This window comes from Pristiophorus japonicus, unplaced genomic scaffold, assembly GCF_044704955.1.
Source record: "Pristiophorus japonicus isolate sPriJap1 unplaced genomic scaffold, sPriJap1.hap1 HAP1_SCAFFOLD_338, whole genome shotgun sequence".
Lineage (NCBI taxonomy): Eukaryota > Metazoa > Chordata > Chondrichthyes > Pristiophoridae > Pristiophorus > Pristiophorus japonicus.
In genome coordinates this window covers 45,671-70,400 of record NW_027253194.1, presented here as the reverse complement: position 1 = coordinate 70,400, position 24,730 = coordinate 45,671, and the positions used below count along the sequence as shown (strand labels likewise).

General features: G+C 59.6%; 2 protein-coding genes across 2 annotated transcripts in view; both read right to left on the bottom strand.

Annotated features, from left to right (window-relative positions):
• Nucleotides 1–1,407: 1,407 nt before the first annotated feature.
• Nucleotides 1,408–24,730, bottom strand: part of LOC139250035 (microtubule-actin cross-linking factor 1, isoforms 6/7-like) — a gene marked incomplete at its 5' end in the record, with an annotated part of 67,638 nt that continues 44,315 nt past the window's right edge. The window contains 2 exons of the mRNA XM_070872598.1: nucleotides 1,408–1,707; nucleotides 8,907–9,066. Of these exons, the coding sequence (XP_070728699.1) occupies nucleotides 1,408–1,707; nucleotides 8,907–9,066 (460 nt within the window). The remainder of the gene's footprint in view (nucleotides 1,708–8,906; nucleotides 9,067–24,730) is intronic.
• LOC139250038 (collagen alpha-1(IX) chain-like) lies at nucleotides 1,758–8,894 on the bottom strand. Its single transcript, XM_070872601.1, has 4 exons — nucleotides 8,863–8,894; nucleotides 6,639–6,700; nucleotides 4,755–4,859; nucleotides 1,758–1,819 (listed from the first exon to the last, which is right to left on the bottom strand). Exons 1-4 carry the CDS (start codon nucleotides 8,892–8,894, stop codon nucleotides 1,758–1,760), a joined length of 261 nt encoding a protein of 86 aa, XP_070728702.1.

Sequence of the window (24,730 nt, the reverse complement as noted above, 5' to 3'; positions counted from 1 at the left end):
AGGATAGTAATAGTATAAACATAGAAACTCAGAAAATAGGTGCAGGAGTAGCCATTCGGCCCTTCGAGCCTGCACCACCATTCAGTATGATCATGGCTGATCATTCCCTCAGTACCCCTTTCCTGCTTTCTCTCCATACCCCTTGATCCCTGTAGCCATAAGGGCCATATCTAACTCCCTCTTGAATATATCCAATGAACTGGTATCAACAACTCTCTGTGGTAGAGAATTCCACAGGTTTACAACTCTCTGAGTGAAGAAATTTCTCTTCATCTCAGTCCTAAATGGCCTACCCCTTATCCTAAGACTATGTCCCCTGGTTCTGGACTTCCCCAACATCGGGAACATTCTTCCTGCATCTAACCTGTCCAGTCCCGTCAGAATTTTATACGTTTCTATGAGATCCCCTCTCATCCTTCTAAACTCCAGTGAATACAGGCCCAGTTGATCCAGTCTCTCCTCATATGTCAGTCCCGCTATCCTCGGTAGAGGGGGAAGATTTTATGAAGTTTATTCAGGAGAACTTTCTTGACCCGGCCCGACGAGGGAGGAGGCATTGCTGGATCTGGTTCTGGGGAATGAAGTAGGTCAGGTGGACCAAGTGTCAGAAGGGGAACATTTAGGGAAGAGTGATCATAGTATCGTAAGGTTTAGATTAGCTATAGAAAAGGATAGGGAGCAATCTAGAGTAAAAATGTTTAACTGGAGGAAAGCCAATTTCAGTGGGTTGAGAACGTATCTGGCACGGGTAAACTGGAATCAAAGATCGGCAGCGAACCTGTAGAGGGACAATGGGCTGCCTTTAAAGAGGAGATGGTTCGGGTACAATCGAGGTATATTCCCACTCGGGGGGAAAGGTGGGGCAACTAAAGTCAGGGCTCCCTGATGATGAAAGAGTTAGGGAGTAAGATGAAGCAGTAAAAGAGCGGGTATGACAGATGTCAGGTCGAGAATACATCTGAGAATCAGGCTGAATATAGAAAGTTCAGAGGTGAAGTGAAACAGGAAATAGGAGGGGCAAAGAGAGAGTGTGAGAATAGAATGGCAGCCAACGTAATCCAAACGTCTTCTATAGGCATATAAATAATAACCGGGGAGTAATCGGAGGGGCGGGGCTGATTAGGGACTAAAAAGGTGACTATGTGTGGGGGCAGAGAGTACGGCTGAGGCACTGACTCAGGACTTTGCATGTGTCTTCACCAAGGACGGTGCTGCCATAGACATAGTGAAGGAGGAGGCAGTGGAGGTACTGGATGGGACAAGAATGTATAAGGAGGAGGTACTAGAAAGGCTGGCTGTACTGAAAGTCAGTAAATCACCAGGGCCGGATGGGATGCATCCTCAGATACTGAGGGAAGAGAGGGAAGAGATCGCAGAGGTGGAAAATGAAGAGTTTGATCGGTTGGATTAATTGAGCAAAGCCGGTCTGGATTTCAGTGCAGGGATAGACAGCAGTTCCTGATGTGGAGAATGAGACAGTAAGAAAGGCGATGGTTGGGACTCTGGGCCTACCTGACACAGGGCAGCTTCCAACACAGACTGCCTCGATACGGAGAGATGGCACACTTCCTCCCACTGCTTACTGAGTTCCTCCATCTGAGCTTGGAGCCACAGAGAATCCACACATCTGTTCTTCCTCAGGTCCTTGAAAGCACGTTTCAGCGCCTTAACACAACTCGCTCGCTTACCCAACTCCTTCTGAAAGGCCTGTCACAGAGTGAAGAACACAGAGAATTGACTGCCACACAGGAGGTCTCTCACTCAGGGCACGGCACTGCATTAATGGTCACATCAGCCACCTCATTCTTCACAACCATGGCTGCGATTGGCACAGGAACACATTCACACCCAGAGTAATACAATTCACATGGTCAGTATCTGAGGGCGGGCAATCAGGGAGCCCCCGAGCCAGGGACCACCGACCCCCGACCCCCCGAGCCAGGGACCACCGGACCCCCCCGGACCCCCCGACCCAGGGACCCCCAGACCCAGGGACCACCGGACCCCCCCGGACCCCCTGACCCAGGGACCCCCCGAGCCAGGGACCACCGGACCCCCGACCCCCCGACCCAGGGACCCAGGGACCCAGGGACCCCCCGACCCAGGGACCACCGGACCCCCCCGGACCCCCCGACCCAGGGACCCCCAGACCCAGGGACCACCGGACCCCCCCCCAACCCCCAGACCCAGGGACCACCGGACCCCCCCCCGACCCCCAGACCCAGGGACCACCGGACCCCCCCCCGACCCCCAGACCCAGGGACCACCGGACCCCTCCCCGACCCCCCGACCCAGGGACCCCCAGACCCAGGGACCACCGGACCCCCCCGGACCCCCAGACCCAGGGACCCCCAGACCCAGGGACCACCGGACCCCCCCCCCGACCCCCAGACCCAGGGACCACCGGACCCCCCCGGACCCCCCGACCCAGGGACCCCCAGACCCAGGGACCACCGGACCCCCCCGGACCCCCCGACCCAGGGACCCCCAGACCCAGGGACCACCGGACCCCCCCCCGACCCCCAGACCCAGGGACCACCGGACCCCCCCGGACCCCCTGACCCAGGGACCCCCCGACCCAGGGACCACCGGACCCCCCCGGACCCCGCGACCCAGGGACCCCCAGACCCAGGGACCACCGGACCCCCCCGGACCCCCTGACCCAGGGACCCCCAGACCCAGGGACCACCGGACCCCCCCGGACCCCCTGACCCAGGGACCCCCCGACCCAGGGACCACCGGACCCCCCCGGACCCCCTGACCCAGGGAGCCCCGACCCAGGGACCACCGGACCCCCCCGACCACCCGACCCAGGGACCACCGGACCCCCCCGGACCCCCCGACCCAGGGACCACCGGACCCCCCCGGACCCCCCGACCCAGGGACCACCGGACCCCACCGACCCCCCGACCCAGGGACCACCGGACCCCCCCCCGACCCCCCGACCCAGGGACCCAGGGACCCCCCGACCCAGGGACCACCGGACCCCCCCCCGACCCCCCGACCCAGGGACCCCCCGACCCAGGGACCCCCAGACCCAGGGACCACCGGACCCCCCCCCGACCCCCCGACCCAGGGACCCCCCGACCCAGGGACCACCGACCCCCAACCCCCCGACCCAGGGACCCAGGGACCCCCCGACCCAGGGACCACCGACCCCCAACCCCCCGACCCAGGGACCCAGGGACCCCCCGACCCCCCGACCCAGGGACCACCGACCCCCAGACCCAGGGACCACCGGACCCCCCCCCGACCCCCCGACCCAGGGACCCAGGGACCCCCCCCCCGACCCCCAGACCCAGGGACCACCGGACCCCCCCTCGACCCCCCGACCCAGGGACCCCCCGACCCAGGGACCACCGGACCCCCCCCGACCCAGGGACCCAGGGACCCCCCGACCCCCCGACCCAGGGACCACCGGACCCCCCCCCGGACCCCCCGACCCCCCGACCCAGGGACCCAGGGATCACCGGACCCCCCCGACCCAGGGACCACCGACCACCCGACCCAGGGACCACCGGACCCCCCCCCGGACCCCCCGACCCCCCGACCCAGGGACCCAGGGACCACCGGACCCCCCCGACCCAGGGACCACCGGACCCCCCTGGACCCCCAGACCCAGGGACCACCGGACCCCCCGACCCAGGGACCCAGGGACCACCGGACCCCCCGACCCAGGGACCACCGGACCCCCCGACCCAGGGACCCAGGGACCCAGGGACCACCGGACCCCCCGACCCAGGGACCACCGACCCCCGACCCAGGGACCCAGGGACCCAGGGACCACCGGACCCCCCGACCCAGGGACCACCGACCCCCGACCCAGGGACCCAGGGACCCAGGGACCACCGGACCCCCCGACCCAGGGACCACCGGACCCCCCGACCCAGGGACCACCGGACCCCCCGACCCAGGGACCACCGACCCCCGACCCAGGGACCCAGGGACCCAGGGACCACCGGACCCCCCGACCCAGGGACCCAGAGACCACCGGACCCCCCGAGCCAGGGACCACCGACCCCCGACCCCCCGACCCAGGGACCCAGGGACCACCGGACCCCGCCGGTCCCCCAGACCCAGGGACCACCGGACCCCCCGACCCAGGGACCACTGGACCCCCCCCGGACCCCCCGACCCAGGGACCACTGGATCCCCCGGACCCCCAGACCCAGAGACCACCGGACCCCCCCCCCAGACCCCCCGACCCAGGGACCCAGGGACCACCGGACACCCCGAGCCAGGGACCACCGACCCCCGACCCCCCGACCCAGGGACCCAGGGACCACCGGACCCCGCCGGACCCCCAGACCCAGGGACCACCGGACTCCCCCCGGACCCCCAGACCCAGGGACCACCGGAACCACCCCGACCCCCCGGACCCCCAGACCCAGGGACCACCGGACCCCCCGACCCAGGGACCACCGGACCCCCCGACCCAGGGACCACTGGACCCCCCCCGGACCCCCCGACCCAGGGACCACTGGATCCCCCAGACCCCCAGACCCAGAGACCACCGGACCCCCCCCAGACCCCCCGACCCAGGGACCCAGGGACCACCGGACACCCCGAGCCAGGGACCACCGGACCCCCCGACACTCCCGGAACCCCCGACACTCCCGGAACCCCCGACACTCCCGGAACCCCCGACACTCCCAGACCCCGGACCCCCGACACTCCCGGACCCCCCGACACTCCCGGACCCCCCGACACTCCCGGACCCCCCGACACTCCCGGAACCCCCGACACTCCCGGACCCCCCGACACTCCCGGAACCCCCGACACTCCCGGACCCCGGACCCCCGACACTCCCGGAACCCCCGACACTCCCGGACCCCCCGACACTCCCGGACCCCCCGACACTCCCGGACCCCCGACACTCCCGGACCCCCCGACACTCCCAGACCCCGGACCCCCGACACTCCCGGAACCCCCGACACTCCCGGACCCCCGACACTCCCGGACCCCCCGACACTCCCAGACCCCGGACCCCCGACACTCCCAGACCCCGGACCCCCCGACACTCCCGGAACCCCCGACAATCCCAGACCCCGGACCCCCGACACTCCCGGAACCCCCGACACTCCCGGACCCCCCGACACTCCCGGACCCCCCGACACTCCCAGACCCCGGACCCCCGACACTCCCGGAACCCCCGACACTCCCGGACCCCCCGACACTCCCAGACCCCGGACCCCCGACACTCCCGGAACCCCCGACACTCCCGGACCCCCCGACACTCCCGGACCCCCCGACACTCCCAGACCCCGGACCCCCGACACTCCCGGAACCCCCGACACTCCCGGACCCCCCGACACTCCCGGACCCCCCGACACTCCCGGACCCCCCGACACTCCCAGACCCCGGACCCCCGACACTCCCGGAACCCGGACCCCCGACACTCCCGGAACCCGGACCCCCGACACTCCCGGACCCCCCGACACTCCCGGACCCCCCGACACTCCCAGACCCCCGACACTCCCAGACCCCGGACCCCCGACACTCCCGGACCCCCCGACACTCCCGGACCCCCGACACTCCCAGACCCCGGACCCCCGACACTCCCGGACCCCCCGACACTCCCGGACCCCCCGACACTCCCGGACCCCCCGACACTCCCAGACCCCCGACACTCCCGGACCCCCCGACACTCCCGGACCCCCCGACACTCCCGGACCCCCCGACACTCCCGGAACCCCCGACACTCCCAGACCCCCGACACTCCCGGACCCCCCGACACTCCCGGAACCCCCGACACTCCCAGACCCCCGACACTCCCGGACCCCCCGACACTCCCGGAACCCCCGACACTCCCGGACCCCCGACACTCCCAGACACCCCGGCACTCCCGGAACCCCCGACACTCCCGGACCCCGGACCCCCGACACTCCCGGACCCCGGACCCCCGACACTCCCGGACCCCGGACCCCCGACACTCCCGGACCCCGGACCCCCGACACTCCCGGACCCCCCGACACTCCCGGAACCCCCGACACTCCCGGAACCCCCGACACTCCCAGACCCCCGACACTCCCGGACCCCGGACCCCCGACACTCCCGGACCCCCGACACTCCCGGACCCCCCGACACTCCCGGAACCCCCGACACTCCCGGAACCCCCGACACTCCCAGACCCCCGACACTCCCGGACCCCCGACACTCCCGGACCCCCCGACACTCCCGGAACCCCCGACACTCCCAGACCCCCGACACTCCCGGACCCCCCGACACTCCCGGAACCCCCGACACTCCCGGAACCCCCGACACTCCCGGACCCCCGACACTCCCGGAACCCCCGACACTCCCGGACCCCCGACACTCCCGGACCCCGGACCCCCGACACTCCCGGACCCCGGACCCCCCGACACTCCCGGACCCCCGACACTCCCGGACCCCCCGACACTCCCGGAACCCCCGACACTCCCGGACCCCCGACACTCCCAGACCCCGGACCCCCGACACTCCCGACCCCCCGACACTCCCGGAACCCCCGACACTCCCGGAACCCCCGACACTCCCGGACCCCCGACACTCCCAGACCCCGGACCCCCGACACTCCCGACCCCCCGACACTCCCGGAACCCCCGACACTCCCGGAACCCCCGACACTCCCGGACCCCCGACACTCCCAGACCCCGGACCCCCGACACTCCCGGACCCCCCGACACTCCCGGAACCCCCGACACTCCCGGACCCCCCGACACTCCCAGACCCCGGACCCCCGACACTCCCGGACCCCCCGACACTCCCGGAACCCCCGACACTCCCGGACCCCCCGACACTCCCAGACCCCGGACCCCCGACACTCCCGGAACCCCCGACACTCCCGCAACCCACGACACTATATCAGGAGGTACTCCCTGAGTCCCCGATATCAGGTGCTACTCCCTGAGTCCTGTATATCAGGAGCTACTCCCCGAGTCCCGTATATCAGGAGCTAGACCCCGAGTCCCCTATATCAGGAGCTAGACCCCGAGTCGGTATATCAGGAGTTACTCCCCGAGTCCCCTATATCAGGAGCTAGACCCCGAGTCCCCTATATCAGGAGCTACTCCCGAGTCCCCTATATCAGGAGCTAGACCCCGAGTCCCGTATATCAGGAGCTACTCCCCGAGTCCCCTATATCAGGAGCTACACCCTGAGTCCCCTATATCAGGAGCTAGACCCCGAGTCCCCTATATCAGGAGGTACTCCCCTAGTCCCCTATATCAGGAGTTACTCCCCGAGTCCCCTATATCAGGAGCTACTCCCCGAGTCCCCTATATCAGGAGCTACTCCCCTAGTCCCTTATATCAGGAGTTACTCCCCGAGTCCCCTATATCAGGAGCTAGACCCCGAGTCCCCTATATCAGGAGCTACTCCCCTAGTCCCCTATATCAGGAGTTACTCCCCGAGTCCCCTATATCAGGAGCTACTCCCCGAGTCCCCTATATCAGGAGTTACACCCCGAGTCCCCTATATCAGGAGCTAGACCCCGAGTCCCCTATATCAGGAGCTACTCCCCTAGTCCCCTATATCAGGAGTTACTCCCCTAGTCCCCTATATCAGGAGGTACTCCCCGAGTCCCCTATATCAGGAGTTACTCCCCGAGTCCCCTATATCAGGAGTTACTCCCCTAGTCCCCTATATCAGGAGCTAGACCCCGAGTCCCCTCTATCAGGAGGTACTCCCCGAGTCCCCTATATCAGGAGCTACTCCCCGAGTCCCCGATATCAGGAGTTACTCCCCGAGTCCCCTATATCAGGAGTTACTCCCCGAGTCCCCTATATCAGGAGCTACTCACCGAGTCCCCTATATCAGGAGTTACTCCCCGAGTCCCCTATATCAGGAGTTACTCCCTGAGTCCCCTATATCAGGAGCTAGACCCCGAGTCCCCTATATCAGGAGCTACTCCCCGAGTCCCCGATATCAGGAGTTACTCCCCGAGTCCCCTACATCAGGAGTTACTCCCCGAGTCCCCTATATCAGGAGCTAGACCCCAAGTCCCCTATATCAGGAGCTAGACCCCGAGTCCCCTATATCAGGAGTTACTCCCCGAGTCCCCTATATCAGGAGCTAGACCCTGAGTCCCCTATATCAGGAGTTACTCCCCGAGTCCCCTATATCAGGAGCTAGACCCCGAGTCCCCTATATCAGGAGGTACTCCCCGAGTCCCCTATATCAGGAGCTACACCCTGAGTCCCCTATATCAGGAGTTACTCCCCGAGTCCCCTATATCAGGAGCTACTCCCCGAGTCCCCTATATCAGGAGCTAGACCCCGAGTCCCCTATATCAGGAGCTACTCCCCGAGTCCCCTATATCAGGAGCTAGACCCCGAGTCCCCTATATCAGGAGCTACTCCCCGAGTCCCCGATATCAGGAGCTACACCCTGAGTCCCCTATATCAGGAGTTACTCCCCGAGTCCCCTATATCAGGAGCTACTCCCCGAGTCCCCTATATCAGGAGCTACACCCCGAGTCCCCTATATCAGGAGCTACACCCTGAGTCCCCTATATCAGGAGCTAGACCCCGAGTCCCCTATATCAGGAGCTACACCCTGAGTCCCCTATATCAGGAGCTAGACCCCGAGTCCCCTATATCAGGAGCTACACCCTGAGTCCCCTATATCAGGAGCTACACCCTGAGTCCCCTATATCAGGAGCTAGACCCCGAGTCCCCTATATCAGGAGGTACTCCCCGAGTCCCCTATATCAGGAGTCTGTCAGGCGGGAGGGTCCTCGCTCAGGGTTGCCGGTGATTCCTGGAGCGGATTGGCTGGGATCACCGATCGCTGACAGCAGCCTCCCTGAACCACTCTGGCCATTAAACGTTTTGTTTTGAGCAGTGACAGGAAAGAGGTGAATGTGAATTTACAATGCATGACTGAGATTTCCCGCTGAGATTCTGAGTAACCATTAAAGTCCTTACCTTGTGTTTGTCGATGAGAGTATTGACGGATTGCCGATCACCATTCACCGCTGTCTCCTCACCCAGCAGCACCTCCGCCCGGTACAACCAATCCATCAGCACCTGTAGGGCATCGGTGAACCTGCCCGAGCACAGTAAGGCCTGTTCCATCCTGTGCTGCCTGAAAACATGGGCAAGGGAATCATCCGTCAATAGAAACATACGCTCAATGAGGTATTCATCAACATTGTCGGAGGGGCAGTACTGAGGGAGTGCCGCACTGTCGGAGGGGCAGTACTGAGGGAGTGCCACACTGTCGGAGGGGCAGTACTGAGGGAGCCCCGCACTGTCGGAAGGGCAGTACTGAGGGAGTGCCGCACTGTCGGAGGGACAGTACTGAGGTAGTGCCGCACTGTCGGAGGGGCAGTACTGAGGGAGCCCCACACTGTCGGAGAGGCAGTACTGAGGGAGTGCCGCACTGTCGGAGGGACAGTACTGAGGGAGTGCCGCACTGTCGGAGGGACAGTACTGAGTGAGTGCCGCACTGTCGGAGGGGCAGTACTGAGGGAGCGCCACACTGTCGGAGAGGCAGTACTGAGGGAGTGCTGCACTGTCGGAGGGGCAGTACTGAGGGAGCGCTGCACTGTCGGAGGGGCAGTACTGAGGGAGTGCCGCACTGTCGGAGGGGCAGTACTGAGGGAGTGCCGCACTGTCGGAGGGGCAGTACTGAGGGAGTGCCGCACTGTCGGAGGGGCCCGCTTTGAAATGGGCCCACCATAACCACTTCTGCTGGGCTGGAGGAGCAGGAGGGAAGGCAGTGTGCTAGGCACTTCACACGTGAGGCCAATGAAGCGTTGGTGGGCGCGGTGGAGGGAAGGTGGGCGGGGTGATCCAGAACTCCACCTGGCATATTTCAGGATCTGGAGGGAGAGAGCTGAGGTCCCAGATTCAGACACTGTGCCCAGGACTGGCACATAGTGCCGGAAAAAGTTCAATGACCTCACCAGGCTAGTCAGGGTGAGTAACATCTTCATCTTCCCACTCCTCCATGACTTCAAGGATAAATCTGAGATACTACGTGATTGCTGTTTGTGCCTCTCAACACTCTGTGGCTTGCCTCCCACAATGCATAACACAAAGCAAGGCTTATTTCACCACCCTATTTATCGGTGCACATAATTAACATCGTTCATCGCAAAGCACTGCAACTGCTCCTATTGCTTTCTGAGGGATCGGTCAAACCCCTGGTCTTCAATGGCTGATAACGTCCTGACAGAGCTCAGGAAAGATCCAAGCACATTTAACGGAGGCCCCTGGAACAGTCACACAGTGTGGCAGGAACTAGCTGGGTGACTATCTGTGCCACAACTACAGATCGACCCTCTTGTAACCATTCCCATCAGTTGAAGCACTCCCACACTCTCAGGGAGCAACTGTGGACAGGCATCCTCCTCAAACCCTGCTACTCACAGATGTGGAGGACAGAGTGTCATCCCACTTCTGACATTTCTGCGAAAAAGGTTGGTGAAGACAAACGTAGGTCCCCTGCAGTCAGAATCAGGGGAAGTCATAACGGGGAACAAAGAAATGGCAAACCAATTGAACAAGTACTTTGGTTCGGTATTCACTGAGGAGGACACCAACAACCTTCTGGATATAAAAGGGGTCAGAGGGTCTAGTAAGAAGGAGGAACTGAGGGAATTCCTTATTAGTCGGGAAATTGTGTTGGGGAAATTGATGGGATTGAAGGCCGATAAATCCCCAGGGCCTGATGGACTGCATCCCAGAGTACTTAAGGAGGTGGCCTTGGAAATAGCGGATGCATTGACAGTCATTTTCCAACATTCCATTGACTCTGGATCAGTTCCTATGGAGTGGAGGGTAGCCAATGTAACCCCACTTTTTAAAAAAGGAGGGAGAGAGAAAACAGGGAATTATAGACCGGTCAGCCTGACCTCAGTAGTGGGTAAAATGATGGAATCAATTATTAAGGATGTCACAGCAGCGCATTTGGAAAGAGGTGATATGATAGGTCCAAGTCAGCATGGATTTGTGAAAGGGAAATCATGCTTGACAAATCTTCTGGAATTTTTTGAGGATGTTTCCAGTAGAGTGGACAAGGGAGAACCAGTTGATGTGGTGTATTTGGACTTTCAGAAGGCTTTCGACAAGGTCCCACACAAGAGATTAATGTGCAAAGTTAAAGCACATGGGATTGGGGGTAGTGTGCTGACATGGATTGAGAACTGGTTGTCAGACAGGAAGCAAAGAGTAGGAGTAAATGGGGACTTTTCAGAATGGCAGGCAGTGACTAGTGGGGTACCACAAGGTTCTGTGCTGGGGCCCCAGCTGTTTACACTGTACATTAATGATTTAGACGAGGGGATTAAATGTAGTATCTCCAAATTTGCGGATGACACTAAGTTGGGTGGCAGTGTGAGCTGCGAGGAGGATGCTATGAGGCTGCAGAGTGACTTGGATAGGTTAGGTGAGTGGGCAAATGCATGTCAGATGAAGTATAATGTGGATAAATGTGAGGTTATCCACTTTGGTGGTAAAAACAGAGAGACGGACTATTATCTGAATGGTGACAGATTAGGAAAAGGGAAGGTGTAACGAGACCTGGGTGTCATGGTACATCAGTCATTGAAGGTTGGCATGCAGGTACAGCAGGCGGTTAAGAAAGCAAATGGCATGTTGGCCTTCATAGCGAGGAGATTTGAGTACAGGGGCAGGGAGGTGTTGCTACAGTTGTACAGGGCCTTGGTGAGGCCACACCTGGAGTATTGTGTACAGTTTTGGTCTCCTAATCTGGGGAAGGACATTCTTGCTATTGAGGGAGTGCAGCGAAGATTCACCAAACTGATTCCCGGGATGGCGGGACTGACATATCAAGAAAGACTGGATCAACTGGGCTTGTATTCACTGGAGTTCAGAAGAATGAGAGGGGATCTCAGAGACGTTTAGAATTCTGACGGGGTTAGACAGGTTAGATGCAGGAAGAATGTTCCCAATGTTGGGGAAGTCTAGAACCAGAGGTCACAGTCGAAGGATAAGGGGTAAGCCATTTAGGACCGAGATGCGGAGAAACTTCTTCACCCAGAGAGTGGTGAACCTGTGGAATTCTCTACCACAGAAAGTTGTTGAGGCCAATTCACTAAATATATTCAAAAAGGAGTTAGATGAAGTCCTTACTACTCGGGGGATCAAGGGGTATGGCGAGAAAGCAGGAAGGGGGTACTGAAGTTACATGTTCAGCCATGAACTCATTGAATGGCGGTGCAGGCTAGAAGGGCTGAATGGCCTACTCCTGCACATATTTTCTATGTTTCTATGTTTCTATGTTTCTATGCCATCATCAGCACCACAGGTCGGGCAGTTGCCGGGGCGACGCTGAGCCCACTTGGGTAGTGAGTGTAAGTAAATGTGTCGCACGACTCTAAACACTGCATTGAGAGATATAATGGAGTAACGGTGGTCCTTCACATGAGCCTGTGCTATACCCTGCCCCCTCATAGAAACATAGAAAATAGGTGCAGGAGTAGGCCATTCGGCCCTTCGAGCCTGCACCGCCATTCAATGAGTTCATGGCTGATCATTCCCTCAGTACCCCTTTCCTGCTTTCTCTCCATACCCCTTGATCCCTTTAGCTGGAAGGGCCATATCCAACTCCCTCTTGAATATATCCAATGAACTGGCCTCAACGACTCTCTGCGGCAGGGAATTCCACAGGTTAACAACTCTCTGAGTGAAGAAGTTTCTCCTCATCTCAGTCCTAAATGGCCTCCCCCTTATCCTTAGACTGTGTCCCCTGGTTCTGGACTTCCCCAACATCGGGAACATTCTTCCTGCTAACTTGAGGAAGGACATTCTTGAGATTGAGGGAGTGCAGCGAAGGGTCCTGCTACTGGTGAAGAAGGCAAATGGTATGTTGGCCTTCATAGCAAGAGGATTTGAGTATAGGAGCAGGGAGGTCTTACTGCAGTTGTACAGGGCCTTGGTGAGGCCTCACCTAGAATATTTGTTCAGTTTTGTTCTCCTAATCTGAGGAAGGACATTCTTGCTGTTGAGGGAGTGCAGCGAAGGTTCACCAGACTGATTCCCGGGATGGCGGGACTGACATATCAAGAAAGACTGGATCAACTGGGCTTGTATTCACTGGAGTTCAGAAGAATGAGAGGGGACCTCATAGAAACGTTTAAAATTCTGACGGGTTTAGACAGGTTAGATGCAGGAAGAATGTTCCCAATGTTGGGGAAGTCCAGAACCAGGGGTCACAGTCTAAGGATAAGGGGTAAGCAATTTAGGACTGAGATGAGGAGAAACTTCTTCACCCAGAGAGTGGTGAACCTGTGGAATTCTCGGCCACAGAGAGTTGCTGAGGCCAATTCACTAAATATATTCAAAAAGGAGTGAGATGAAGTCCTTACTAATCGGGGGATCAAGGGGTATGGGGAGAAAGCAGGAATGGGGTACTGAGGTTGCATGTTCAGCCATGAACTCATTGAATGGCGGTGCAGGCTCGAAGGGCCGAATGGCCTACTCCTGCTCCTATTTTCTATGTACCGGAGGCCGTGTCATAGATTGTCACTGCGAGCTGTGAGCCCACACACCGAGGCTGGTGGTCTCAGGCAGTGAGAGTGGCGTGACCGAGAGTGTGGCGCGTGTCCTTGAGCACGTCGCAAACTTGGGCACATCAGTTGGGGAAGTGGTGCAGTCCATGCCTGTCACCATACTCTCCGTGTCCCCCACGTGGAAGTGGTCCAGTCCATGCCTGTCTCCGTACTCTCAGTGTCCCCCACGGGGAAGTGGTGCAGTCCATGCCTGTCTCCGTACTCTCCGTGTCCCCCATGGGGAAGTGGTGCAGTCCATGCCTGTCACCATACTCTCCGTGTTCCCCCACGGGGAAGTGGTCCAGTCCATGCCTGTCTCCATACTCTCCATGTCCCCCACGGGGAAGTGGTCTAGTCCATGCCTGTCTCTGTACTCTGTGTCCCCCATATGGAAGTGGTGCAGTCCATGCCTGTCTCCATACTCTCCGTGTCCCCCACGGGGAAGTGGTGCAGTCCATGCCTGTCTCCATACTCTGTGCTCCCCATGGGGAAGTGGTGCAGTCCATGCCTGTCTCCGTACTCTCCGTGTTCCCCCACGGGGAAGTGGTGCAGTCCATGCCTGTCTCCATACTCCGTGTCCCCCACGGGGAAGTGGTGCAGTCCATGCCTGTCTCCATACTCTCCGTGTCCCCCTCTGGGAAGTGGTGCAGTCCATGCCTGTCTCCGTACTCTCCGTGTTCCCCACGGGGAAGTGGTGCAGTCCATGCCTGTCTCCATACTCTCCGTGTTCCCGACGGGGAAGTGGTGCAGTCCATGCCTGTCTCCGTACTCTCCGTGTTCCCCCATGGGGAAGTGGTGCAGTCCATGCCTGACTCCATACGCTCCGTGTCCCCCACGGAGAAGTGGTGCAGTCCATGCCCTCTCCGTACTCTCCGTGTTCCCCCACGGGGAAGTGGTGCAGTCCATGCCTGTCTCCGTACTCTCCGTGTTCCCCCACGGTGCCCCGGGGAAGTGGTGCAGTCCATGCCTGTCTCTGTACCTCCGTGTTCCCCCATGGGGAAGTGCTGCAGTCCATGCCTGTCTCCATACTCTCCGTGTGCCCCCACGGGGAAGTGGTGCAGTCCATGCCTGTCTCCGTACTCTCCGTGTTCCCCACGGGGAAGTGGTGCAGTTCATGCCTGTCTCCGTACTCTCCGTGTTCCCCATGGGTAAGTGGTGCAGTCCATGCCTGTCTCCGTACTCTCCGTTTTCCCACGGGGAAGTGGTGCAGTCCATGCCTGTCTCCGTACTCTCCGTGTTCCCCCACGGAGAAGTGGTGCAGTCCATGCCTGTCTCCGTACTCCGTGTCCCCCATGGGGAAGTGGTGCAGTCCATGCCTGTCTCCGTATTCTCCGTGTTCCCCATGAGGATGTGATGCAGTCCATGCCTGACTCCATACGCTCCGTGTCCCCCACGGAGAAGTGGTGCAGTCCATGCCTGTCTCCGTACTCTCTGTGTTCCCCATGGGTAGTTGGTGCAGTCCATGCCTGTCTCCGCACTCTCTGTGTTCCCCCACGGGGAAGTGGTGCAGTCCATGCCTGTCTCCGTACTCTCTGTGTTCCCCATGGGGAAGTGGTGCAGTCCATGCCTGTCTCCATACTCTCCGTGTCCCCCACGGGGAAGTGGTGCTGTCCATGCCTGTCTCCATACTCTCTGTGCTCCCCATGGGGAAGTGGTGCAGTCCATGCCTGTCTCCGTACTCTCCGTGTCCCCCCATGGGGAAGTGGTGCAGTCCATGCCTGTCTCCGTACTCTCCGTGTCCCCCTCTGGGAAGTGGTGCAGTCCATGCCTGTCTCCGTATTCTCCGTGTTCCCCCACGGAGAAGTGGTGCAGTCCATGCCTGTCTCCGTACTCTCCGTGTCCCCCCACGGGGAAGTGGTGCAGTCCATGCCTGTCTCCTTACTCTCCGTGTCCCCCCACGGGGAAGTGGTGCAGTCCATGCCTGTCTCCGTACTCTCCGTGTTCCCCACGGGGAAGTGGTGCAGTCCATGCCTGTCTCCGTACTCTCCGTGTCCCCCAAGGGGAAGTGGTGCAGTCCATGCCTGTCTCCGTACTCCGTGTCCCCCACAGGGAAGTGGTGCAGTCCATGCCTGTCTCCGTACTCTCCGTTTTCCCACGGGGAAGTGGTGCAGTCCATGCCTGTCTCCGTACTCTCCGTGTTCCCCCACGGAGAAGTGGTGCAGTCCATGCCTGTCTCCGTACTCCGTGTCCCCCATGGGGAAGTGGTGCAGTCCATGCCTATTCTCCGTGTTCCCCATGAGGATGTGGTGCAGTCCATGCCTGACTCTATACGCTCCGTGTCCCCCACGGAGAAGTGGTGCAGTCCATGCCTGTCTCCGTACTCTCTGTGTTCCCCATGGGTAGTTGGTGCAGTCCATGCCTGTCTCCGCACTCTCTGTGTTCCCCCACGGGGAAGTGGTGCAGTCCATGCCTGTCTCCGTACTCTCTGTGTTCCCCATGGGGAAGTGGTGCAGTCCATGCCTGTCTCCATACTCTCCGTGTCCCCCACGGGGAAGTGGTGCAGTCCATGCCTGTCTCCATACTCTCTGTGCTCCCCATGGGGAAGTGGTGCAGTCCATGCCTGTCTCCGTACTCTCCGTGTCCCCCCATGGGGAAGTGGTGCAGTCCATGCCTGTCTCCGTACTCTCCGTTTTCCCACGGGGAAGTGGTGCAGTCCATGCCTGTCTCCGTACTCTCCATGTTCCCCCACGGAGAAGTGGTGCAGTCCATGCCTGTCTCCGTACTCTCCGTGTCCCCCCACGGGGAAGTGGTGCAGTCCATGCCTGTCTCCTTACTCTCCGTGTCCCCCCACGGGGAAGTGGTGCAGTCCATGCCTGTCTCCGTACTCTCCGTGTTCCCCACGGGGAAGTGGTGCAGTCCATGCCTGTCTCCGTACTCTCCGTGTCCCCCACGGGGAAGTGGTGCAGTCCATGCCTGTCTCCGTACTCTCCGTGTCCCCCAAGGGGAAGTGGTGCAGTCCATGCCTGTCTCCGTACTCCGTGTCCCCCACAGGGAAGTGGTGCAGTCCATGCCTGTCTCCGTACTCTCCGTGTCCCCCACGGGGAAGTGGTGCAGTCCATGCCTGTCTCCGTACTCTCCGTGTCCCCCACGGGGAAGTGGTGCAGTCCATGCCTGTCTCCGTACTCTCCGTGTCCCCCACGGTGCCCCAGGGAAGTGGTGCAGTCCATGTTTGTCTCCGTACTCTCTGTGTTCCCCCATGGGGAAGTGGTGCAGTCCATGCCTGTCCCCGTACTCTCTGTGTTCCCCCATGGGGAAGTGGTGCAGTCCATGCCTGTCTCCGTACTCTCTGTGTTCCCCCATGGGGAAGTGGTGCAGTCCATGCCTGTCTCCGTACTCTCCGTGTTCCCCCATGGGGAAGTGGTGCAGTCCATGCCTGTCTCCGTTCTCTCCGTGTTCCCCACGGGGAAGTGGTGCAGTCCATGCCTGTCTCCGTACTCTCCGTGTTCCCCCACGGGGAAGTGCTGCAGTCCATGCCTGTCTCCGTACTCTCCGTGTTCCCCCACGGGGAAGTGGTGCAGTCCATGCCTGTCTCCGTACTCTCCGTGTTCCCCCACGGGGAAGTGGTGCAGTCCATGCCTATCTCCGTACACTCCGTGTTCCCCCACGGGGAAGTGGTGCAGTCCATGCCTGTCTCCGTACTCTCCGTGTTCCCCACGGGGAAGTGGTGCAGTCCATGCCTGTCTCCGTACTCTCCGTGTCCCCCACGGGGAAGTGGTGCAGTCCATGCCTGTCTCCGTACTCTCCGTGTCCCCCACGGGGAAGTGGTGCAGTCCATGCCTGTCTCCGTACTCTCCGTGTTCCCCCATGGGGAAGTGGTGCAGTCCATGCCTGTCTCCGTACTCTCCGTGTCCCCCACGGGGAAGTGGTGCAGTCCATGCCTGTCTCCGTACTCTCCGTGTCCCCCCACGGGGAAGTGGTGCAGTCCATGCCTGTCTCCGTACTCTCCGTGTCCCCCCACGGGGAAGTGGTCCAGTCCATGCCTGTCTCCGTACTCTCCGTGTTCCCCCATGGGGAAGTGCTCCAGTCCATGCCTGTCTCCGTACTCTCCGTGTCCCCCCACGGGGAAGTGGTCCAGTCCATGCCTGTCTCCGTACTCTCCGTGTTCCCCCACGGGGAAGTGGTGCAGTCCATGCCTGTCTCCGTACTCTCCGTGTCCCCCATGGGGAAGTGGTGCAGTCCATGCCTGTCTCCGTACTCTCCGTGTCCCCCCACGGGGAAGTGGTCCAGTCCATGCCTGTCTCCGTACTCTCCGTGTTCCCCCACGGGGAAGTGGTGCAGTCCATGCCTGTCTCCGTACTCTCCGTGTCCCCCATGGGGAAGTGGTGCAGTCCATGCCTGTCTCCGTACTCTCCGTGTCCCCCCACGGGGAAGTGCTGCAGTCCATGCCTGTCTCCGTACTCTCCGTGTTCCCCCACGGGGAAGTGGTGCAGTCCATGCCTGTCTCCGTACTCTCCGTGTTCCCCCACGGGGAAGTGGTGCAGTCCATGCCTATCTCCGTACACTCCGTGTTCCCCCACGGGGAAGTGGTGCAGTCCATGCCTGTCTCCGTACTCTCCGTGTTCCCCACGGGGAAGTGGTGCAGTCCATGCCTGTCTCCGTACTCTCCGTGTCCCCCACGGGGAAGTGGTGCAGTCCATGCCTGTCTCCGTACTCTCCGTGTCCCCCACGGGGAAGTGGAGCAGTCCATGCCTGTCTCCGTACTCTCCGTGTTCCCCCATGGGGAAGTGGTGCAGTCCATGCCTGTCTCCGTACTCTCCGTGTCCCCCACGGGGAAGTGGTGCAGTCCATGCCTGTCTCCGTACTCTCCGTGTCCCCCACGGGGAAGTGGTGCAGTCCATGCCTGTCTCCGTACTCTCCGTGTCCCCCACGGGGAAGTGGTGCAGTCCATGCCTGTCTCCGTACTCTCCGTGTCCCCCCACGGGGAAGTGGTGCAGTCCATGCCTGTCTCCGTACTCTCCGTGTTCCCCCACGGGGAAGTGGTCCAGTCCATGCCTGTCTCCGTACTCTCCGTGTTCCCCCACGGGGAAGTGGTGCAGTCCATGCCTGTCTCCGTACTCTCCGTGTCCCCCCATGGGGAAGTGGTGCAGTCCATGCCTGTCTCCGTACTCTCCGTGTTCCCCCACGGGGAAGTGGTCCAGTCCATGCCTGTCTCCGTACTCTCCGTGTTCCCCCACGGGGAAGTGGTCCAGTCCATGCCTGTCTCCGTACTCTCCGTGTTCCCCCACGGGGAAGTGGTCCAGTCCATGCCTGTCTCCGTACTCTCCGTGTTCCCCCACGGGGAAGTGGTGCAGTCCATGCCTGTCTCCGTACTCTCCGTGTCCCCCCACGGGGAAGTGGTGCAGTCCATGCCTGTCTCCGTACTCTCCGTGTCCCCCCACGGGGAAGTGGTGCAGTCCATGCCTGTCTCCGTACTCTCCGTGTCCCCCACGGGGAAGTGGTGCAGTCCATGCCTGTCTCCGTACTCTCCGTGTCCCCCATGGTGCCCCGGGGAAGTGGTGCAGTCCATGCCTGTCTCCGTACTCTCCGTGTTCCCCCACGGGGAAGTGGTGCAGTCCATGCCTGTCTCCGTACTCTCCGTGTTCCCCCACGGGGAAGTGGTCCAGTCCATGCCTGTCTCCGTACTCTCCATGTCCCCCCACGGGGAAGTGGTGCAGTCCATGCCTGTCTCCGTACTCTCCGTGTCCCCCCACGGGGAAGTGGTGCAGTCCATGCCTGTCTCCGTACTCTCCGTGTTCCCCCACGGGGAAGTGGTCCAGTCCATGCCTGTCTCCGTACTCTCCGTGTCCCCCATGGTGCCCCGGGGAAGTGACAGTCCCGAAGCAGACCAGCACGGTGCTCCTTCACAACCTGCTCTTGTTGCTAAGGCCCAGCCCCGTCGGCAACAGTGTGGCTCCAGGGAGATGGGAGGTGCTGGCATTCCTCAGGAGGACAGCATTCCCTCTCCCCCCATTCACTCGTCCACCAGGCACCAATGGCGGTGGACTCAAAACACCGCCTGTGACTGGCAACGCTGAGGAAGAGGTGAGCCAGTCGGAAGCCGGGCCTTCCAGGCCAGGAGCTGCCCCAGTGCACCCTCAGACACCATGTCCGTTGTCTCGGCCCCCAAGACAGCAGCCCCCTGGCAGCCTTGCTGCAAGCCCTGGTGCCACATTGAGGAGGAGCAGGTATGGGAGGGGACTGATGGGAAGTGGGGCAATACACACTCGCCCTGAACAGTCGGCTGTTACACAATGCAAGCCCTGCAGTGTGGCTTGTTCATGGATTGAGAACTGGTTGTCAGACAGGAAGCAAAGAGTAGGAGTAAATGGGGACTTTTCAGAATGGCAGGCAGTGACTAGTGGAGTGCCGCAAGGTTCTGTGCTGGGGCCCCAGCTGTTTACACTGTACATTAATGATTTAGATGAGGGGATTAAATGTAGTATCTCCAAATTTGCGGATGACACTAAGTTGGGTGGCAGTGTGAGCTGCGAGGAGGATGCTGTGAGGCTGCAGAGCGACTTGGATAGGTTAGGTGAGTGGGCAAATGCATGGCAGATGAAGTATAATGTGGATAAATGTGAGGTTATCCACTTTGGTGGTAAAAACAGAGAGACGGACTATTATCTGAATGGTGACAGATTAGGAAAAGGGGAGGTGCAACGAGACCTGGGTGTCATGGTACATCAGTCATTGAAGGTTGGCATACAGGTACAGCAGGCGGTTAAGAAAGCAAATGGCATGTTGGCCTTCATAGCAAGGGGATTTGAGTACAGGGGCAGGGAGGTGTTGCTACAGTTGTACAGGGCATTGGTCAGGCCACACCTGGAGTATTGTGTACAGTTTTGGTCTCCTAACTTGAGGAAGGACATTCTTGCTGTTGAGGGAGTGCAGCGAAGGTTCACCAGACTGATTCCCGGGATGGCGGGACTGACCTATCAAGAAAGACTGGATCAACTGGGCTTGTATTCACTGGAGTTCAGAAGAATGAGAGGGGACCTCATAGAAACGTTTAAAATTCTGACGGGGTTAGACAGGTTGGATGCAGGAAGAATGTTCCCAATGTTGGGGAAGTCCAGAACCAGGGGTCACAGTCTAAGGATAAGGGGTAAGCCATTTAGGACTGAGATGAGGAGAAACTTCTTCACCCAGAGAGTGGTGAACCTGTGGAATTCTCTACCACAGAAAGTTGTTGAGGCCAATTCACTAAATATATTTAAAAAGGAGTTAGATGAAGTCCTTACTACTAGGGGGATCAAGGGGTATGGTGAGAAAGCAGGAATGGGGTACTGAAGTTACATGTTCAGCCATGAACTCATTGAATGGTGGTGCAGGCTAGAAGGGCTGAATGGCCTACTCCTGCACCTATTTTCTATGTTTCTATGTTTCATCAATGCTGCATACATCACTTAATTGGATGTGTGTCTCTGTGCAATTATTGTGGGCTTTGTTGGGTGAGACTGTTACATTTCTCATTCAATATTTCCTTCACCTTAACCGTTGCTGACTCGTGTCTCACTCACAGTGTCAGGGGGTGAGCAGCCACTCAAACCCCCCGTTCCCCGTCCAACCAAAGTGCTCAGTGATGAACTGCCGACATGAGGCTCGCTGTGGCCACATCTCCACACTACCTCCCCTGTGGTCATGGTGGTCACGGTAAGAGTTCCTCACCAGGCTCCTCCTCCTCCTCCTGAGGTGGTCCTGCAGACCCCATTGGCAAATCCTGTCCCCACGTAATGCCCAAGTTGTGTAGCATGCAGCACACCACAATGAACTCGAAGACCTGCTGAGCAGGCAGCCTCCGGAGTGGTCCAGACATCAGGAGCCCCAAGTGTCTGTTCGACGATGTTACGTGTGGCTGCATGGCTCTCATTCTAGCGATTCTTGTCGTGTGTCTGAGGGTTCCGGAGCCAAGTGGCCAGGCTGTATCCTTTGTCCCCGATCAGCCAGCTCTGGCCTTGTGGTTGGCTCTGAAACACTGCGTGACACACTGCTCTCACGCAAAGTGAAAGCATCTGTGTGCTCCATGGATGGCAGGCATTGACCGCGAGGATGCGGTGTGTGTGGTCGCAGACCAGCCGAAGGTTTCGGGAATGGTGTCGGAACACCTGTGTGTTCTGTGTTGGAGCACACACAGCGACGTGCACACAGTCAATGGCATCCTGAACCGTGGAGAAGCCAACCAATCATCTGACAGCCCTCTCACTCTGGCTCTCCCTGCTCATTGGGAACTTTATGAAGCCCATTCTGCGAGCGGACAGTGCCCTTGTAACCTGGCGAATGCAGCAATGTGCAGCGTGCCTGGAGGTAACGGGAGGCATAGACGACTATCACCTTCATCTCGACCGGCAGTGCAGTCCTGTTGGTGCTGGTAGGCTGTAGGTCTGCCTGCAAGAGCTGGAATATCTCTGTCCTTTCTGAAGCACAACTTTTGGTCGCTTTCACACAGCGTTCTGTCACTGATAACTGTGATATAGAATTCTCCAGCCTCCCTTTAAACATGGTGCGAATTACACCCGCTGCACCCTGGGACCGCCTGGTTTTATTGGTCGGTTCCCGGGCCGGACAATACATCCGGTGTTATCGGCAAAGGTCCCCCGGGGCGCTGGCACAGCCTTTCAGGACAATCGATGTCACGCTGACGGTGAAAAGAGTGCGCGAGGCGGTAAGTTACTCCGCCACCACAAAACCACTGTCGAAACCTCCGCCCGGGCTCTAACTCCTGGCCGCCCCGTCTGACGCCCAGACACACGGCTTTCCGCCCCGCCCGGGCGCGAACTCCTGGCCGCCCCGTCTGACGCCCAGAAACAAGGCTTTCCGCCCCGCCCGGGCCGTAACTCCTGGCCGCCCCGTCTGACACCCAGAAACACGGCTTTCCGCCCCGCCCGGGCCCTAACTCGGGCGCAAATGTGCGGAAAATCCAGCCATCACCTTTACATAAAATCCCACAGGATTTACAGTACAGGAACAGTCCATTCGGCCCCACAGCTCTATCCCGGCTTTATGCTCCACACAAGACTCCTCACACCCCATCAACATATCCCTCTCCCTCGTCTGTTCATCCAGTTTCCCCTTAAATAAATCGATATTATTCGCCTCAACCCCTCCCTGTGGCAGTGAGTTCCACATTCTCACCACTCTCTGGGTAAAGGGGTTTCCCCTCAATTCCCCATTGGGTTTATCAGTGACTGTCTGATATTGATGGCCCCTGGTTCTGGACGCTTTCACAAATGAACATAGAAACAGGAGGAGGCCCATTCAGCCCCTCGAGCCTGTTACACAGGAACAGGAGGAGGCCCATTCAGCCCCTCGAGCCTGTTACATTAGGAACAGGAGGAGGCCCATTCAGCCCCTCGAGCCTGTTACACAGGAACAGGAGGAGGCCCATTCAGTCCCTCGAGCCTGTTACATTAGGAACAGGAGGAGGCCCATTCAGCCCCTCGAGCCTGTTACACAGGAACAGGAGGAGGCCATTCAGCCCCTCGAGCCTGTTACACAGGAACAGGAGGCCATTCAGCCCCTCGAGCCTGTTACACAGGAACAGGAGGCCCATTCAGCCCCTCGAGCCTGTTACACAGGAACAGGAGGAGGCCCATTCAGCCCCTCGAGCCTGTTACACAGGAATAGGAGGAGGCCCATTCAGCCCCTCGAGCCTGTTACACAGGAACAGGAGGAGGCCCATTCAGCCCCTCGAGCCTGTTACACAGGAACAGGAGGAGGCCCATTCAGCCCCTCGAGCCTGTTACACAGGAACAGGAGGAGGCCCATTCAGTCCCTCGAGCCTGTTACACAGGAACAGGAGGAGGCCCATTCAGCCCCTCGAGCCTGTTACACAGGAACAGGAGGAGGCCGTTCAGCCCCTCGAGCCTGTTACACAGGAACAGGAGGAGGCCATTCAGTCCCTCGAGCTTGTTACACAGGAACAGGAGGAGGCCCATTCTGCCCCTCGAGTCTATTACACAGGAACAGGAGGAGGCCATTCAGTCCCTCGAGCCTGTTACACAGGAACAGGAGGCCATTCAGTTCCTCGAGCCTGTTACACAGGAACAGGAGGAGGCCATTCAGCCCCTCGAGCCTGTTACACAGGAACAGGAGGAGGCCCATTCAGCCCCTCGAGCCTGTTACACAGGAACAGGAGGAGGCCCATTCAACCCCTCGAGCCTGTTACACAGGAACAGGAGGAGGCAGGAGGCCCATTCAGCCCCTCGAGCCTGTTACACAGGAACAGGAGGAGGCCATTCAGTCCCTCGAGCCTGTTACACAGGAACAGGAGGAGGCCCATTCAGCCCCTCGAGCCTGTTACACAGGAACAGGAGGAGGCCCATTCAGTCCCTCGAGCCTGTTACACAGGAACAGGAGGAGGCCATTCAGTCCCTCGAGCTTGTTACACAGGAACAGGAGGAGGCCCATTCTGCCCCTCGAGTCTATTACACAGGAACAGGAGGAGGCCATTCAGTCCCTCGAGCCTGTTACACAGGAACAGGAGGCCATTCAGTTCCTCGAGCCTGTTACACAGGAACAGGAGGAGGCCATTCAGCCCCTCGAGCCTGTTACACAGGAACAGGAGGAGGCCATTCAGCCCCTCGAGCCTGTTACACAGGAACAGGAGGAGGCCCATTCAGCCCCTCGAGCCTGTTACACAGGAACAGGAGGAGGCAGGAGGCCCATTCAGCCCCTCGAGCCTGTTACACAGGAACAGGAGGAGGCCATTCAGTCCCTCGAGCCTGTTACACAGGAACAGGAGGAGGCCCATTCAGCCCCTCGAGTCTATTACACAGGAACAGGAGGAGGCCATTCAGTCCCTCGAGCCTGTTACACAGGAACAGGAGGAGGCCATTCAGCCCCTCGAGCCTGTTACACAGGAACAGGAGGAGGCCCATTCAGCCCCTCGAGCCTGTTACACAGGAACAGGAGGAGGCCATTCAATGATCATGGCTGATCCATGCCTAACTCCATATACCCACCTTTGCCCCCTTAATGCCCCCTGTCCTGGACTCCCCAACCAGCGGGAATAGTCTCTCTCTATCGACCCTCTCTGTTCCCCTTAATATCCTGAAAACATCGATCAGATCACCCCTTAACTTTCCAAATTCCAGAGAATACAGACTTAGTTCATGTAATCGCTCCCCGTAACAACCGGGTATCATTCTGGTAAACCCACGCTGCCCAGAACTGCCCACAGTGCTCCAGGTGTGGGCCTAGAACTGCTCACAGTACTCCAGGTGTGGGCCCGGAACTGCTCACAGTGCTCCAGGT